Source organism: Molothrus aeneus, chromosome 4 (genome assembly GCF_037042795.1).
Source record: "Molothrus aeneus isolate 106 chromosome 4, BPBGC_Maene_1.0, whole genome shotgun sequence".
Lineage (NCBI taxonomy): Eukaryota > Metazoa > Chordata > Aves > Passeriformes > Icteridae > Molothrus > Molothrus aeneus.
Window position 1 is genome coordinate 14,155,869 of NC_089649.1, and position 18,416 is coordinate 14,174,284.

The window sequence follows — 18,416 nt, forward strand, 5'->3', positions numbered from 1 at the left end:
CAGTATCCTAACCTGCAATCTGAATTGAGAATTCCTTTCCCAAGATGCTGTTTAACAGTAGCCAAATGTTCTGTGAACCTTAGAGATTTGCCTGCTCCCCCTTCCATAATTTCAAGCAGAGGTTCAACGATGTTCAAATTCATTCAATATTAAGCAAGTTGTTGAAGGGGGAGTTTCCTTGTGTCCCCAGATGCACTCAAATTCTCAGACGCACACAATAAAAAAGATAAAATTAATGTATTTTTGATATTTAGGCATTTAGACACCTCAGGGAGGAGGTTTTTCTTCTCTTTATTATTCTATGTTAAAAAAAAAAAAGTTGTACCTAAATCTCTCAGTCATCTTTGTTGTTCCTTTCTGTGGTGGTTGTTGAATTGCTGAGTTAATTTGGTTAATAGATAGTAATTTTAACTTCAAAAAATGCAAACAAAACCAAACAAAACAACCAAAAGAAAAAAAAAAGGAAGAAAAACCAACCAAAAAAAAAAAAACCCTACAAAAAATCAAATAAAACCACCCAGTTATTGGAGACCTTTCTGGCAGAGGACTCAGAAAAAATATATACAAAAGAGGAAAAAAAACTTAACTTCCCGTAGAAGACCATAGAGCAAAAAAGTATTTATTGAATCCGAGGGGTGCACTATTACATTTTTATAGAAGCAAGAAAAGTATCCAGCTGTTAAGAGAGCTATAAAAAAAAGATACAGGTTAGCCACAGCTCTTAAAGTGTAGATATATGGGAGTGTGATTTCATCCTGTTTCTTCTAGAAGAGATGAAATGTTTGCAGCAGGTCAAATCTAAGAGTTTTGGGAAAAACTTTACTGTAATTCCTGTGTTTAATACTCTTGGGGTCAGAAGCATGTACAAACAAAATCATAGAACTGACCGGATTTTCTTGTTTTGGTCAAAAGTTGATCTATATTATATCCACAAATGCTGCAAGATGATTATGTCAAATCCCAGTTACTGGAAAGAATTAATCTTAATAATAATATTTTAATTTTTCAATTAAATATTCCTCACAGAAAACCTGCTGTTGCTGTAATTAGTGGGAAAATAACTTCCTATGCATGTGCTTAAAATGAAAGCATCAGAACCAACAGGAATGGCTAAGTAGATTAAGATTGAGCTGGCTTCTTTATCATACTGTATCCTTCAACATATTCTTATAATCCATTGCTCATTGTGGCAAGGAAGGGGTGACAAGTACTGCAGACTAAAATTCAGCATTATCAGGTAAAAAGCAAAAAGCCTCCAGAAAGATGTAGTATACCTATTTTTTTATATTGTGGGAATTGTTATTTTCAATATGAATAGCAGTTTATGGGGTCTGTATGAGCTGTAGTTACTTTGCAAAACAAATGTTGTTGACTGCAGTTGGGAGTAGGATGTGTGAGATTTGCAAAGATTTATGAGCAACTAAGCCAAAGCATCCCGCTGCAAATTTGCTATACATTCATTCTTCCATGTCTAAATCATGTCTGAATTAATTTTGCTGCAAGCCAAAAGAAAGTTTTCATGTTAACTTCTGGTAGAAAAGTGGAGTAGTTTTCATTTCAGTTAATTTATAATTAATCTTGACAGAAATGCAACATGGATTGAACTGTGTCTCACGGTGTCGTCTTTGGAAGTGCAGCTTTTTTTTAGACTGATCATTATAAGATCAGCCTGAGATAAGATAGTGATTGCAGAATACATGATTAGAACTGTACCATGTACTTAAGTGAGCCCTCTTTGAAGTATCAGTGTGCACTGGAATGCCAGCACTTCAAAGAATGCTCCAAAAAGTTGGGGCTGTGGTTAGCCACCAAGGGGTTAATAAAGATCAAAGAAGAGCCTACATAAACTCATACATAAACAGAACTGTTTTTAAACTGGAGGTTAATAGCACCATGATCTAGGACAGCAACACCTTAAAGGTGGGCTTGTCTTCCCTGACACGGCGCTTTATAATGCATAAAGGGAGACTGAAACATTTATAGTTGACATTTTTTCTGGATTGCTTTTTAAGTGAGGAATTCAAAGCTTGTCAGAGCAGAAAAGAGTCTCTGTGATATCTGAAATCGGCATTGTTCTTCTGGTTTTGTTTGCATGCTAGTTAGGTGGAAATGGGTTTTTGGTATGATTCCATGAAAATGCAGAAATCAGCAGTCCTGGGCAAGGAGCTGTAGCTGAGGTGCCTAATGGGGGAGATAAAGAGATAATCTCCTGTTTGCTGTATAGAAGCATACTAACAGCATTTCTACTAGTTTTTAAAATGCAAAGTTTAGGAATTGCAGATCTGTGCTGTTTGTACTGTCGTGTTTATATGGGGAAATGCAAACATATGTTTAGATTTATATGTTTATATATCTTAGCATATGAAATATATGTTAAGACAGGCTTCCCTTGCTGATGTTCCCTTCTTCTCCTCTACACTGGAAGCACCTGAGGTTTAAACTGTACAAAGGTCCCCTACAACTGTGCTGAGTCCGTGCACATGTTGTGCCTGAAGTTCATAGCCTGCTTTTCACATCTCTCATCAAGAGATGCTTTTCACATCTCTTTCTTCTGAAGGACTCAAGAAGCGACTCTGCTCTCTCTTCAGCAAACCCAGGAAACCCCCCTCCACAGACACCTTTTGATAAAATTGAAGCACAAATAAAGGCAAAGGTTCTTTTAGGAAAAAAAAGTCCTTTACAGACAAAGCCAAATGTTTTCTTGGAGAAGGGTTAGAAGTAAATAGACTATACTGATTTAATGGATTACATTAGTGTTTCTCATAATTGATATTATGCCAAAGAAGTTGTACTCAGTGGCCTTGGGCCTTTGTTATGACCAATTGCTATTACTGCAGCTGTAACTGTGGCAGAGATTAAGAGCATTCCTGCACATGAGGTTTTTTTTCTTAAGGATTCCCAGTTTTTTTCCATTTGTGGAAGTCTGTATCCTGAAACTATGGAATATGAATGTCTGTGTTTGGGGCAAATGAAGATAACATGAAAAGGCAGAGACTCTGTTAATATTAGAGTGTGATTACATTATATGTCTTTTTGATATTCTTCTTCATCCTTTCCTTCCTTTCTCTCACCTGCACATCTCTTTCCCTTATTTTCAGTCACATAATTGCTGGTGAGGCTTCAGGGTGAGTAGGTCACTGATATAAAACAGAATAAAAACAATGAAGTCTAATAATCCCAGCTGGTTACTGTGATTTGGTTTAGAATGGCCACACAAATGCTTGTGTGAATGCAGCTGAGAGAGGGAGAGAGAGTTGAACTGCAACAGATTGTGCAAAGGAAGAAAGTCTATGTAGGCAGCATTTCCAAAGATCTCAATGCACTTATCAGGATTTAATTAATCTTTAATGTTCTGAGGTAGATACATTATCAGTGAAGTGCTGTGAAATACACACAGAATGTAGCTGGGTGAGTAATATTTGAGCTGCAACTTTGACTTAATACTAATCAAATCTTTTCCTGTTTGCTTTGATAGTATGGGCAAGGTGGGAATCAGATCAGGAACCTGATTTATGGAAAAAGTAATTTTCCCTACTGCATCAATACTCTGATTTGCCATGTGGCAAACAGTTGTGCATGGGATCTCTGCATAGAATGTGAAACTGGGTAGTGCTGCTGAGAACTTACCTGTTAACATTGTCAGCGTTTGCTTTGCCATCATCAACCTCACTGTTTTATATTCCAAAGTGTGTTATATATTTTTTGATTATGTTGCAGGTCAGTAATATATCTAGATGTGTACTAAACATTTTTTAGATAAATGTTTATTGACATGTGGCTAGTAGTATGCTCATTGTGAGGTCTGGTGTAACTTGGTTTTTTAGATCAAAAATTAAATTTTTTTCACAGTTTGTGAAAACTCAATAGAAGAGTATTGAATTGCTTCAGAAAATGTTTCACCTGTTTTCTGAAATTAGCTTTTATTGAGTCAGTTAGTGGAATATACCTTGCATTTTACTATTACATACAAAATATGAGTGATTTTAGTTAATGTTCTGGACATCCAGCTGAATGCCATGGAAATACAATGGATTTCAATTTGCAAGATCAGGCAGCCTCTTCCATTACAAGATACCCTGCAGTCTGCTGGAGGAACTCCACCAACGGTTTTGCAGTATTTTCCAGAACTTCAGCACTTTTATCTTCAGATTGACAATCAAATCAATGCTGAGAGATGAACGGACTGAGGGCAGCCCTGCCCAGAAGGACTTGGAGGTGCTGGTGGATAAGAGGCTGAATGTGACCCAGCACTGTGCACTCACAGCCCAGAAAGCCAAACATGTCCTGGGCTGCATCCAAAGCATCGTGGGCAGCTGAGGAGGGAGGGGATTCTGCCCTTCTGCTCTGCTCTGGTGACAGCCCCCCTTCAGTGCTGCATCCAGCTCTGGGGTCCTCAACATGGACCTGGTTGGAGTGACTTCAGAGTGCCAAGAAGATGATCAGAGGGCTGGAGCACCTCTCCTATGAGGAAAGGCTCAGAGAGTTGGGGCTGTTCAGCCTGGAGAAGAGAAGGCTCCAGGGAGACCTTACAGCACATTCCAGTACCTAAAGACACTACAAGAAAGATGAAGGGGGACTTTCTACAAGAACGTGGAGTGACAGGACAAGGGTAGATGGCTTCACATTTAGAGGGCAGGTGTAGATTAGATATTGACAGGAAATTCTTCACTGTGAGGGTGGTGAGGCACTGGTACAGGTTGCCCAGAGAAGTTGTGGATGCCCCATCCCAGGAAGTGGTCGAAGCCAGGTTGGATGGGGCCTGACCAGCCTGATCTAGTGGAAGGTGTCCCCCCTCACAGCAGGGAGTTTGCAACTGAATGATCCTTAAGGTCCCTTCTAACCCAAACAGTTCTGTGATTCTGTGATTCAAATGCAAATGCTTATTGTTGGGGTTATTGTAGGTTTGATTTAGTTTTTTGGCTTTTTTGAGAAAAATGTTTGTGTCTGTTGCAGAAGATACCTGGTTTGAGTTCTTGAAGCATTTTACATGGAAGCAAAAGATATCTGGTTGTAGACCAAGAAGTGTTCCTGAACAGTGTTAAAATAATCTGGCTTATTTTTCCTTTAAAGTTGGGCACCACTATCTGTGTTCTTTGATTGCTTTTTGATGTAATTTAGAAGGAGCACCTGATATTCTGCATTTGAAGAGCCATTGCAACCAAAGTGTGTAATAAATTATAATCAGAAGATGGAGTAGACATGTAGTTGGTGATGGAGAAATCGTGGAGCTGCTTTCTTTTAGATTTCCTTTCAGATCTGTACTGTTGCTCCTGATGCATGAGTGGTGTTGCCACTCTGTTTTTGGCTGTTTATGAAACTAATTTAGCCTAAGTCTCTGTGTTTGAGCATCTACACCTTAGGAATTGTCATCACTGATTGATTGCTTTGCTGATGGTCTTCGTGAAGAGACCAAGGATTGATTAGGTTTGGAGACTGACTCATCTGCTTAACTCTACAGTTAGAGTTCTGACACGGAGTGTGTAATCTCAAAATTTATCTTGGTATCTTCACACAGGCTTCTCTGGTTTTAAGTTTGTTTTGATTGCCTTTTGTGGAAGTGGATTTTCTTGCCTTTAAGTTTAAAAGCCTTCTAGATGGAAGAGGTCTTTTAGAGCTCGAGCTATCCTCGGTCTCTGAAGATTTCTGTAACATTGTGCTCTTTTGCCTCTCTCTTTCTCTCTTTCTCTCTTTTTCTTTCTTTCTTTCTCTCTTCCTCTCTCCCTCTCTCCTCTGTTCTGTATTCGTTTATTTGCTACTTCACTCATCTAAGAATCTGAATGGGGGCTTCTGTGGTGTGCTGAAATCCATTCTCACTTAACTGGTACCTTGAGTACAGCCCTAAGACCTCTCAAAATATTGCTTTTCTAGGTTTACATTTTATTTCCTCTTTCCTACCTCATGCAGTCCCTTTACAACCCACACTGGTGTGTTGACTGTTTCTTTTCTGGGATGGCAGAGTATCTTGAAATACACAGTGGGGTAAGACATTACAAGAAGTAATTCTTTAGCAATTGCATTATCCTCTCATTGTTGTCTGGTGTGGCTTATATTAAATTTAAATCTATAAGGGTATGAGGACTAATAGGTAGTTTCCATGCCTAAAATACCTTTGCTATGACACCATAATAAAACTAGTACAGCAGTTGGTATGTTTTGTCTCCAATTGTCCTAATCTTTGAAACTGGTAGGAAATACAGGTTTCTTGTTCTGATAGTGGAAATAAATGAGCATTTAGACTTTTCCTCATTGCCCACAGTGAAGTGACTTATTTTTTTCATGACACAAAATCCTGAGGGAACGGGTTATATTGGTCATTTTAAATTTGATCTCATCTCTGTACAATTTAAACAATGAAGTTAGGTGCATGGGAATGAGAGGAAAGTTTTCTCTCAATTCTGAGTACATAGCCTGGTAATTTGGGAAACTGTTGGAAAAATAAAGCAGTATAATGGTTATGCTATTTGAATAAAACACTTAATATAAAAGCTTTGTTTTGGTTCAGTCAATATTGTTACTAAGGAACCACTAATTACTCTGTATCATGTTGGAGGGGGCCCTGACAAATCCATGCAAATCATATGATTTATAATTCATAAATCCCTGATCCCCTGAGCGATGTTGCTCTTGCATTTAGACTAATTGAGTAGTTACGTTCATCGATCCAGTCCATATAGCACCTCTAGTCCATATGGCAGCCTTTCCTGCAGGGCCAGGAACTCCTGTTGTCAAATGTCCCCTGTAGTTTCCCTAAAATCTGCCTCCTTGGCCCTTTGCTTCACAGTCCTTCAGTCAGCCAGCAGTCAGTTCTCCCCAAATCAGAGCAATATTTCTGTCTCCCCCTGGTTGCAGAGGTACAAAGCAGGGTACAGCATTGCCTTTTGGGGATGGGACTGCAGTGGTTAATTGCTCTTACTAGTAAGGCAGTGTGCTGGAGTAGCTGTGTGGTGTACTGGTTTATATTGGTTCTAGTATCAACTGGTTTATATTGGCTCAAAAATTGCATTTTTCCCAGTAGCTGCTCTCAAAAATGTCTCACTTGTAACAATTAGTCAACACAGGTGTTTATTTTTGGCTTTGCAGGGTTTTGTTGGATGTTTTTCTATGTATGAAGAGTAGATAATTTTTTCCCCTCATAATGCAGTGGTTGCCAATACTTACAAATACTGAAATACACAGTCTAATAGTGGTTACGCAGTTGTGTGTGAATAATCAGTGCACCATTGAAGGACATAGAATCCTATGAAAATTTTGCACGCAGAACTGAAAATAAAAGCAAGGGACTAAAGATATATTATGTTTCAGGATAATATTTCATGCCTGATCATTGTTACCTATTTTCCTAATAATTTTAGCATAGTTTTGTAATGTGCTATAATTGTAATTGTTATCCAGAAGAATGGCATCACTTAATTCTATCAAAACTGTGGCAAGGTAGATGAATGACAAATTAATAATTTACCATCTTTGCATAATACTGTAGCCCAGAACACCAGAAGGATTGATGGCAGAAGAGGTTAACAAATTTTAGCAGCTTCCATTAGCTTTTCATTGTCATATGTTTGTGGTGCCGACTGAAATAAGCTTTGTAGGAGATCCCAGTGCAGGGAACTAATTACTCGTGCCGATTGCCACCCTGATGAATAGACCCTCATTGTATCATTCCCCTGAAGACGAGGAGCAGGCTGTGATTCACGACTGCATCCTGGCTGATATTTGATAATAATTTTAACAGATAAATGTAGGAAGGCAGAATGATGAAGTGCCTATCCATGCTCTACGACTATCAAAGGCATGCACATAGCCAGCTGTGTTCTGCTTTTTTTCTGTAATCACTAATGGAGAATTTTAAGTTATTAATCGACCTTTGAATAAACCCGTATCTTCCTGTATATTGTAGTTTTTCTTTGGTTAATTATTCCAAAATCATTGGGTCTTATAATCAGAGCAGCCCAATTTTAGCATGACTGTAATACAGACAACTGTGAAAATAAGATACTGGGGAATTTGATTCCAATATTTCTGTTTTTTTCTGAAAATGAGCAATTAGGAAGATGAAGATTAGCACTGCCTTTTCTTTGGTGTTCGAAATAGGCATAGAATTTTAATGAAGACTGCAAAGACAACCTCCATTTTGATAAAATTATTTTCAGTCAGAATTTGTAATATCTACAAATAATGTTTGAAAGTAGTGTTACACAAATCATTCTGGCTTTTGTTACTACATTTGTTTGAAACCTTGATTTACCTTAAATAAAACTAATTTCTGCCTTTAAACCTCAGAACTACGAATGTAGAAAGCAAGTGTTTTTAACATTGTGATCTGTAAATTAGTAGTGCCTATTCATTTGTCAGTGTTGACAGGTATACTTTTTATTAGCTCCTGGATCAGAAACGGAATATATATATCTGCACGTTCGTCTATTGTTTTAATACTGGCTGCAAACAAAGTCCATGTTTTTAGTCTGAACATACACATTTTCAGGGTATCATGGCTAATCTATGCCTCAGGTATTTTCTGTTTGCTTGTTTGTCATACCTGAAATTGGCATTTTCTGTACATTCTCTGGGCTAAAATACTGTTTTACAGTGGCATTAATTCATGATCATCTAAACAGATAGTAACTGGCACTTATATATGACCATATTAAAAAGATCTACGTATATTTGGAGCATAAAATGGAAAAGAATGAATTTGATATAACCTTTTCTATATGTAATTTTTTTAAAGTATGCTTTCTATTTGGCAACTATTACACATCATAACGTGTAGTTTTTAATTAAATGTAAAAACACAACTACATAAACCAGAAATGCAATCTGATTTGCTCGAAAATAGATTGCTGTTTCACTCTCCTGGAATGGTTTATTTAAAAACAGTAAATGGAAAAGAAATGCATTTTCTCGTGTTGTTCTAAGCCTCAGGGGCTAAATGTAATGAATATTTTAAGAGATTATTTTAATTAAATTCCTGCACATCTAAACAGAGTAATATTTTATTATCACATACATAACCATGTAACTGAGGTATTCATTAAAGTTAACACTTTCTGGACCAAGAATTCATGGCATGATTTACTGACCTTGTGCAAAAAGGCACAAATTAGGAAGAAAAATGAAGGGGGACAGACTTTGATTAATATAGGTAATGCTATACCATATTTATAATAGCCTTTTCCCTATTCTGGTTTATAAATGCAGTCACTGAGAGAGGTGCCCTGCTGAGGCTGAAATGAGGCTGAAATCGGAGCACATGCCACTAGAGTGTGGGGAAACTGATCACACTGTCAGCAATTCATTTCAAAATGATGTATTTAGTGCTCATTTCACCTTCCAAGAAAAAAGGGAAAGGAGTTCCTTAGACTGGAAGGTGATATTGTTATTTTCAAGGACATACCTAAGTAAAAGATTGCAGAAAGGGGGGGAGGTTAGGAAAAAAAAGGCGAAAGCAGCGCAAACAAGGAGAGCTTTATGCAGAAATTCAGCGCTACCATGCTGGTTGATAATTGCTAACATATGTGGCTCCTCTGTTTCATTGTAGTCGTCCTCGTGAGTTCTGGCGCCTCGACTACTGGGAAGATGACTTGCGGCGCCGGCGACGATTTGTGCGTAACCCCCTCGGATCGACACATCCTGAAGCGACACTCAGGGCAGCCGGAGAGCATGGTCAGTGTAAAATCTGCCTCCTGCCACCAGCAGCAGGTTACAGTACATGGTGGGAGAGGCTGGACCTTCCTCCTTGTAGGATGCTAGCAAATGGTCCCAAAGCAAAGGCTTTTGGCACCGCGTTTCGGGCAATGTGTTTTCCATACAGAGGTAAACTGGCCCTTTCTTCACAGCAGCAGCGCTCGTGTTTGCTGAGCCCCTTCTTCCCATTTCAGCTGGCCTGGGTGGTGTTGCCTACAACAATTACAGTCCTCACTAGGCAGAAGGAAACTGGATGCAATTTTGCCATTAATCCCTGGACAGACTTCTGTGTAAATTACCTGCTTATAGTTTAGTAACTTCAGAAGAATTTTTCCTGTTCAAAATCCACACCAATTATTTCAGTTAGCACATATCTGCTTATTGTTGCAGATATGTTAAAAGAGAAATAACACTTCTACAAGCTAAACTGTACCTTTGCTTAAGTCCTCAAGCTTTTCTGCAAGAATTTGATATGGAATAAAGAGTAGCAAATGCTGACGTGCAAAGTATTGCTCAAGCAGCAAAATGGTAACAATCGTTTCTACCTGGTGATTGTAAAAAAAGGAGATTACTTTTTTTTTACAGTTGTTACTCCTCATTTCATAACCTGGGATCAGTCTGATGTAAGACGCTATGTCCATTCTAGAGGGGAATGTATTTACCAAACTAATAGAATAGTCAGTTTGAGAATTCTATAGTAAATCAAAATATAAGGAAGCAAACAAAAACCACAACCAAAGCCAGTGAACTTTGGGGTTTAGTACAAAATTTTATGTCTTTGCTATCTAATGAGGGTACACTGATAAGGTAGAAAAGTCTTGTACTTAAAAATAATTTGCTTATAATTTAAGCTGAGTATCCTTCACCTTGAAGGCACAAATCTTGAAGCAAATAACCTAAATTTAGGGGTTTTTTTTCTTTGTTAGTTTATGAATTACTGAATACATAGATGCATACATATGCCCACACAAATTGTGTGGGGGATGCAGTTTATGCTAATTTTAGATTGTTAAAAGTGTTGTATGAATGTAGAAGAACATCACTGTCATAAAGTTGGTTTCCGTGAGGCATCTTAACCTCTTGCACTCAGCCTTAAAGAGCCATTTCTGGGAGAAAATGTCTACAATATGTCAGCTGATATAATGCCAAATGTGACATCAGTCCTCTGAAATAAATGACCATACAGAGAATAGTCAATAAAGTGATCTGAAAGCAATGTTTGTAGAGCCCTACATCTTTGACTATAGAAAGAAGAACAAGATGTAGAATTAATTAACTCACTTTTTGCTTTGGGGATTGTTGTTCTTAATACGATGTGTTGTTCCTATACCATGGACTGTAGGGCATTAGGGTTTTATTTGTTTAAAACTCCATGGATGAACAGCAACTTCCCCCCTTTTAATATTATGTGTACTTCAAGTTAAATAGATCTTGTCAAAATTTGATGTATTCCCATTGTATTTTCACATTTAATCTTTATGCCGTTTATCAAAATTTTAAAAATATCAGTAAATATTTTTACTGAAAAATATTTAGAGCAACCATTTAAATTTGTGTAACTAATTCTTTCACAAGTAAAGACACAGTAATGCAATTATTCATATTTCATACTAATCTGATATTTTCATTAACCCATGCTATATTTCAAGGGCTGTGGTATATAATCAGTTTGTAATTGACAGGACAACAATTTTTGTCAATACAAAGGAAGAATGAATAAAATTGCCCTATTTCAGAAGTAGCTAATAGGCATAGCTGATAACTAACTCTGGTGATTTAAATAGACATAATTGTTTTCTCTGTGCCTTTCTATTCAGATTTTGACATCCTTAACGCTCTTCTATTTTGTTTAATTTCCTGATGTTGTTTTGTTCTGAATTTTCATACTGCCTTTGTTATCTGTAGTCTTTCTGGTTTTTTATCTATCCAGTGAATATTTTAGTTTACCCTAAGTCATTATTTAATGTGATTTCTGAAATTATGGATAGTTGTTGTCTGCTTGAGTGTGTGTACACATACAGCTGTCTTTTTTCAAGGACTTCCACTGGCAAGTTGTAAAATCTATGACCAAAGTACAAACTCAAGTTCAGCTGGAACCTGTATACAATGTATAGGAGGGCAAAGATAGTTGGGATTTTTGCTGATTCATTTTGGATTTGGCTTTCTTGATGCGTTGTTTTTAGTTTGTTTGGGTATTTTTTTCTTGAATTTTAGAAAGTACAGTTCAATTTCTTTCTGAATTGTGTTTATAAACTTCTAATATTAACCAATTTCATATCAGAAATTCCAATTGTTCTCAGATTTTTTTGGAACCTGACTTTCATGATGTAGATATCCCAAGTATTTGCAGAGTATTTGCTCCAGTGTGTTATGATTTCATATCAATAATTTTTCATTAATTATTCCATTTCAATTCATTTTACATGTCTCTGAAACAAAAGCATTTTTAGATAATGTATAAAAGGTTCCCTACTGCCTATTTAAGTTTTTTTCAAAACATCACAGACCAAAACCTGAAATTGGACATAAGGGATTTTGCCAAAAGTGAGGCAGGGGAAAATAATGCATAAATAATGGAACAGTACAAGCAGTAACCATGCTTGATAACATGGATTTTAGCTCACTTTCATTAGAAGATACACATTATCAACTGCTTGGTGTCTTACAAATACAGCTAGATGTATTCTCCACCCCAGAGAACTTACAGTGCAAGAATCATCACAATTTGCAACTGTGAAACTGATTCAGAAACAATTGGAAGCCTAGATACTGTTCAGTAAAACCTAGAGAGGACAACAACAATCAGCTCTGTTGCAGCCTAGTTATGTGTCTTAGGAGCAAGAACCAATCTTTTCCAAGGATTGATTTGATTTGAAGGAGAACCTCTGGTGCAGAGGTGGCAGAATAAATACCTGAAGACTAATGTTCTCTGTTCAGACAATCAATACCAGCCCCATGACTATACTTCTGGCTACCTTCTAGTTAAAAACAAATTTTTTAATTCTGACAATTTAATTGCCATTCCCAAGTTCACATTAACTTGCTTGGGAAAAAAAGGCTTTAGGTAATTTTTCAAAGGGAAAAGGGAAAAAAAAAGGATCCTTCCAAACTGGCTATTTATAAAAGTCAGTCTAATGGTGTATTGTGGGGAAAGGAAAGAAAGGTGAAGTTGCTGTGGTAATAAGTTTGGGATGGAAAGAGTTAACTCTTCTCTATTCTTCCTGTCACCTTACTATATAGAAATGGAACCAAAATTATATAAATGTGGAGGAAAAAAAAAGAATAAACCTGTTGCTATTTTGAAACTGACCCCAAAATGCAATCTTTGTGAGGGGATCTTTAGCAGCAAGAAAATACTTTATCAAACTTTTTAACAAGTGATTTATTGGGGTTTTTAATTGATGTTTGTTAAAAATTTGGGGATGGGGGATTAAAATAGTCTGTAGAATTTCCATTGAGACAATAGGTGGAGTTCAGGGCTTTGTGGCTGCAAGGGACCAGCAGGAGATCATCTCCAGTATTGTACTCGACTGGTTAGTTTGCTTTGCCTCAGCTAGAAAGATAATATTTTAAAAACTTGGTTTGAAAATGATTGGTTTTTTCCACTGTTATGTTTTGAAAGAAGTAGGGAGAGTAGAGGGAAGCTTCTGGGAGCCCTTTGTGAAAAAAAAGATACATAGTAAGGAGGTTTGTAAATACACCTTTTCCTTCAGTTGCTTTTCCTGGTATAATTACCAGTTACAAAAAAAAAAAAAAAGAAGTTGTGTGCTAGCAGACTGTTGTGTTCAGAGCAATACATAGGCCAGGCCTTGAGATCTTGATCTTGGAAAGGTGTGTGGGAGTTTGTGCTTAGAGCTGCAGGGTTGGAGCCAGAGGGTCTGGTCACACCAACATAGGCAGGCCTGGCAGAGTGCCTTAGAGAAGGCAGAGCAGGGTTTGTGACCTGAAATATGAAATCCAGTGTAATATAACTCTGTGCTTATGTGGGATTGGAGTTTGTCACATGATGTCATGCTCCATCATACATCTCTCTAACCAGGAAATATATAAAGAGAGCTAGACCATGGCCTGCCTACACCAGAGCATTTATCTACAGAAGAATAGGTGAATCCATGTGGAATATATTCTGGTCTGTGCAGGGACACATGTAAGCATGAGAGTGTTGGTTGCAGATGCAGTACTTTATGCACACCAGTACAGAAAAGGCAGATTTGCTTTATTTACATCTGTACAGAAAAAGCAGATTCTGGTTCAGAGTGTGGTGTCTCACTGCCTTCCAGTAGCATTGCCTTTCACTAGCTGGTGTCTGCAGGTGTGTGGAGAGGCATCTTCCTCTGCCTGTGTTTAAGCTGTGTTTAACTTTAACACCCATTACATGCATGTCAGGAAATATTGGTAAATAACATCATATGCAAAGAGATGAAAAAAGTTTACACAAATAGACTGAAATAATTCAGGGTCTAAAATCTCCTATTGAAAAAGGCACATACCTAAGATGTATGCTTTTGAATCGGCAGAATATCAGTAGCTGGGGAAAGAATTAAAATCTGAGAAGTGAAAAAGATAGGGCAATATTTCTGTTATCCAGTTATCTCTGGTTTGGAAGCTGCTATACTGATTTTATTTTTTTCTTAAAGACTGAAGGACATAGTAACATTTTAGACGAGTTGTACTAAGTATAAAAGTATTAACCTTTGATCTTGGCTCTGAATTCAATCTTAAATAAGAATAGGTAGAGAGCTAATTTGAAATCAGCATTTTCAGTATAACACAGATTCTAGTAGAGGAAGCAAAAAATGGCAGGTATGTACAGCGCAGATGAAGTTTTTGAAACAACAAATATAATTTGCCTGCATTAAAAGAAAAAAAAAGAACAAAAAGGGAAAGAAAGAAAATAATTTATTATCTTGGACTTCATCTTGAGGTAGTTTTGTTCTATTTTACTGTTTTTGATCTTGGAGAGAGTGCTGGTAGGGCAGTGACTAAGAGTGCATGTGGTGTGTGTTAGTACACTGATGGTAATTTTACTGCTGCTAACTGAAAATCCTCAAGGGGGAGTTAATTACAGGAAAACCTTCCTAAATATCAGCTGCATATTTTCCATGACAAGAAGGTTTTTCAACTCACATTGAACAACTCCAGAATCTGAGTTATCATTATTTACATGAGCATATTTTGCAAGAAAGTAAAATTTGTGTTTGTACAATGCAGTTAAAGCTTTGCAGTAATTTTTTAAGGCTTTCTTACAAGCGACAGCTATTGCTAGGGCAAAAGGAGCATGTATAAATTGCATTTTGTTTTGTATGGCAAGTTAAATTTCCTTTTATTTCTGTTTTTGGTTGGTTGGTTTGAGGTGGAGGTTTATGTTTGCTTTTTGTTGTTGTGGTTGTTTGGGGTTTCTTTGTAAGGTCGAGGCCTAAACCAAAACCAGTATTTGGTCATTTGGTCGTTGTTGTTGTTGTTATGATGGGGGTTTTATAGTTTGGGTTTTGGTCTTTTTTTTTTCTTCTTCTTCTTTTTTTTTTCTTTCTGGTGAGTGGACTTCATTTTTACTTTTTCACTGAGCTGAAAAGGTTTTATTATTTGCAATTTACGTGCCCATATTTACTTACACAATTTAAACTTTATGTATTGCCACAGGGGAGTCGCTGCCTTCTGTAAATGTTTGCAGATTAGCATATTTTTAGAGGGAGCCCGTGGAACTTCAAATCAACTGTGGCAGCAATCAGAGTGAGCAGTCACCAGTGTGTTGAAGTTAGTTGGTCCTGATGTGTTTGGTGAATGTTTTTCAAACATGGCTGTGCCATGGGTATTCTCAGTGTAACTTTTAAGAAACAGTATTTTAATTTTGAACTTAAAAAAAAAATCCAAACAAACAAAAAACCCGGACACATACACTGCTGTGTTTTGGCATTACCACAGCAAAACTTAGGCATAGAAGGAGTAATTACATCTTTCTTTTCCTTTTTAATACACTTTTTTTTTATCTCCTTTAATTTTTTTTTTTTTTTACTTTTTCTGTTGCTGCTTTGAGCCGGTGATTTAAATAAAACAGATTTCGAGGCGGCAGTGTCGGGGGACGATGGGAGCGCTCCCGGGTTCCGCGGCGCTCCCGGGGCCGTGCGGGGCGGGGATGTCGCTGCCCGGGCACGGCAGGGACACATTTACCGGCCCGGTGACCGCGTGCGGGGCGGAACATGGCTCCAAGCATGCCTGGCCGCTTCCCTTCCATCCCGAAAATCCCGCCGTGAGCCCAGCAATGCCCCGCGGGAGGATGGTCGTGCCCCTTGGAAGCAGGTGCAGGCTGTTCCCCGCCTCCAGCCGCCCTCCCAGGGCAGATTCGCCGCCTCACGCCTGGCATGGAGGGGTGGCGGCTTTTCTGCCTCACGGCCTCGGCCTGCTGCGGACGGGAGCGGGAGCGATGCGGGGCGGCAGCTCCAGCGCCTCTCCCTCCGCCTTGTCCCCGCTGCTCCCGGGTTTTTCCCGGCGGGAGCAGCCCCGGGGCCGGGGGCTGCGGGCCGGGGCCGCCGGTGGCGTTGCCCCGGGCGGGTCCCGCCGCTCCCGGCCCCGGCCTGCGCCTCCCGTTCCAGGGCCGTGCCTCGGGGGTGTCCCGGCGGGGTCCCGTGTCCTTTGCGGGTCAGGGTGACACATGGGGGACCCTCCTCCAGCTCCACTTCCCAAGGAAGGCTGCAGGGCTAGGGAGTCTGCTGTATCCTTTTCCCCTCTGTCATAAACACTTGAAATAGAGTTGAACGCTGCAGAGAGCACTGGCTTAATAGGATTAAAACTAGATGTGTCCTAACATTAGAGGATTAAGACAGGTACTTCCCGCAGCTATCCTAGGCAGTTTTCTTCCTGAACTTACATTTAAAAAATAAAATTACACTCCTATGTCACTGAGACCTGACAGCACTGTGTCTCATTTCAGCTCCCGATGAGGATATACTTGTCAAAGGAAAGCAGTCCATCAAGAGTCAAGTTTTAGGAAACCAGAACTCAGAAAGCGAGATTCTCTTGGAAGGTGATGATGATATCATGTCATTCATGGAGGAAAGAGAAGTGGAGAACTTGACAGGTAACGTCACCTATCTCATTTTCTCCTGAGCTTCTTCACTGTTGAAGTTCTGATCTCCCCATCTCTGCAGTGAATCATGGTTTGGGATGCACACTGATAATTAACACACTTCCCATAACTGGGTCATTAAGATAATTTTCTGTTCAGCTCAGATACTGAAGGTTTATTTGAGGAGAATTGTATGTTTTCTTTCTCTGCCTTTTTGTTTCTGCAGAAGATACCTATTCTAGAAAACCTTCCTTACAGAAAATAGCTCTATCTTGAAAAGGGCTTCTTTTGTTTTCTTGACCTCATTCCACTCAAATCATCAGACTTAGTGGGACAATTAGGCAAGCTGTCTTGTAATTTAAGGCTTTAGAGACCTTTAATTTTTTTGCTAAATCTATAAAATTGTGCTGGTTATTTACTTGCATGTAGAGGATTTGTACACTCGTTGGATTTGACTCATGTAAACCCCTTGACATTCCCCCATTGAAGTTCTTTCTCCACAGACCATGGCCTCATTAGATTCCTTTTTTTTTTCCTGAAGAAGAAATAGTACTTCAAATCATTCAACTTAATTAATTTTACATAATCACATGCAACCTTTGCTGATGTCACAATCTCAGTGGAGAGGGTCCATTTCTGTACAGTTCAAAATGTGAAACCAAAGTAACCAGTGGTTCGGAGACTGCGAGTTATATAAAGTGTCTCAATTGCTATTTGAGGAACATGGGTTTTACAGGGAAAATGCAAACTTCTCTGTGTTCTTTTGCTTCTCATCTGGTATTCCATGTACACTTAATTTAGAGAAATATACCATTTATTGGATAATTCTGGTTGCCTGAGAAGCTGGTAGTACACTCTTACATTGATATGGATCATGCATATGATAATTCACTGAAAATGCTGAAAGTGATTATTTTTTGGCATTTTGCTTAGCCCTGAACTGCATTCCACTCTTTTTTTTTTTAAGACAAAAAAGCAAAGTTAAAAATGCAGCATAAGGAAAAAGAAAACCTGCACAGGAAGAGTAAAGTAAAATAAAGTCATGGAAGAATGATGCAAAGGCATTTCGCTATATGAATCTTTTATTTTTCCCTTTCTACCATGAGCTTCCTTCTCAACAGCCTTTTCCATGTTTCTTTCTATTATTCATTCATTGGTTTGAGTAATACATTCATACTGTAATAGAGGTGAAAGGGGAGTTTAATTATATAATCTTGACAATGGCAATAGGATTAAGAAGTAATCCTTACTAATAAAGTGGTGTGGGTTAGAAATGAAGTGGAAATTGTCAGGGGTCTTCTACAGGACCTGGATTGCCCCAGCTTCTGCATCTGTCTGCTTGCCCTGTAATTGAATGTCTGCGAGTGATTGAAAAAATGTTATTTCTCCTCTGGATTACATGCTAATGTACAGGGGGCAAAGGGAGACAGCAAAAGAACACATAGCTTCTTATTTTGTCCATTTGTGGGGGTGAGCTTTGGGAAATCATGGCAGTTCCGCAGCTATCTCATGCCCATCTGCAGACACAATGTATTTGTACGTTGGGAATAGAGAGCAAAGCTGCTCTGATCTCAGCAGAGCATCTCTTCCTTTGTCCTAGTGGCACACATTGAGATTGATGCGAGATTAAGGACCATCACCCTTCTAACAATCGATGGAAATAACAATT

The 18,416-nt window shown here is 38.5% G+C and overlaps 1 protein-coding gene across 2 annotated transcripts in view; it reads left to right on the plus strand.

Annotated features, from left to right (window-relative positions):
- LRBA (LPS responsive beige-like anchor protein) overlaps positions 1-18,416 on the plus strand; it is a 367,997-nt gene that overhangs the window by 181,555 nt on the left and 168,026 nt on the right. For both annotated transcript variants that reach the window (XM_066547964.1, XM_066547965.1), the window contains 2 exons: positions 9,539-9,663; positions 16,613-16,759. In XM_066547964.1, coding sequence (XP_066404061.1) covers positions 9,539-9,663; positions 16,613-16,759 — 272 coding nt within the window. The remainder of the gene's footprint in view (positions 1-9,538; positions 9,664-16,612; positions 16,760-18,416) is intronic.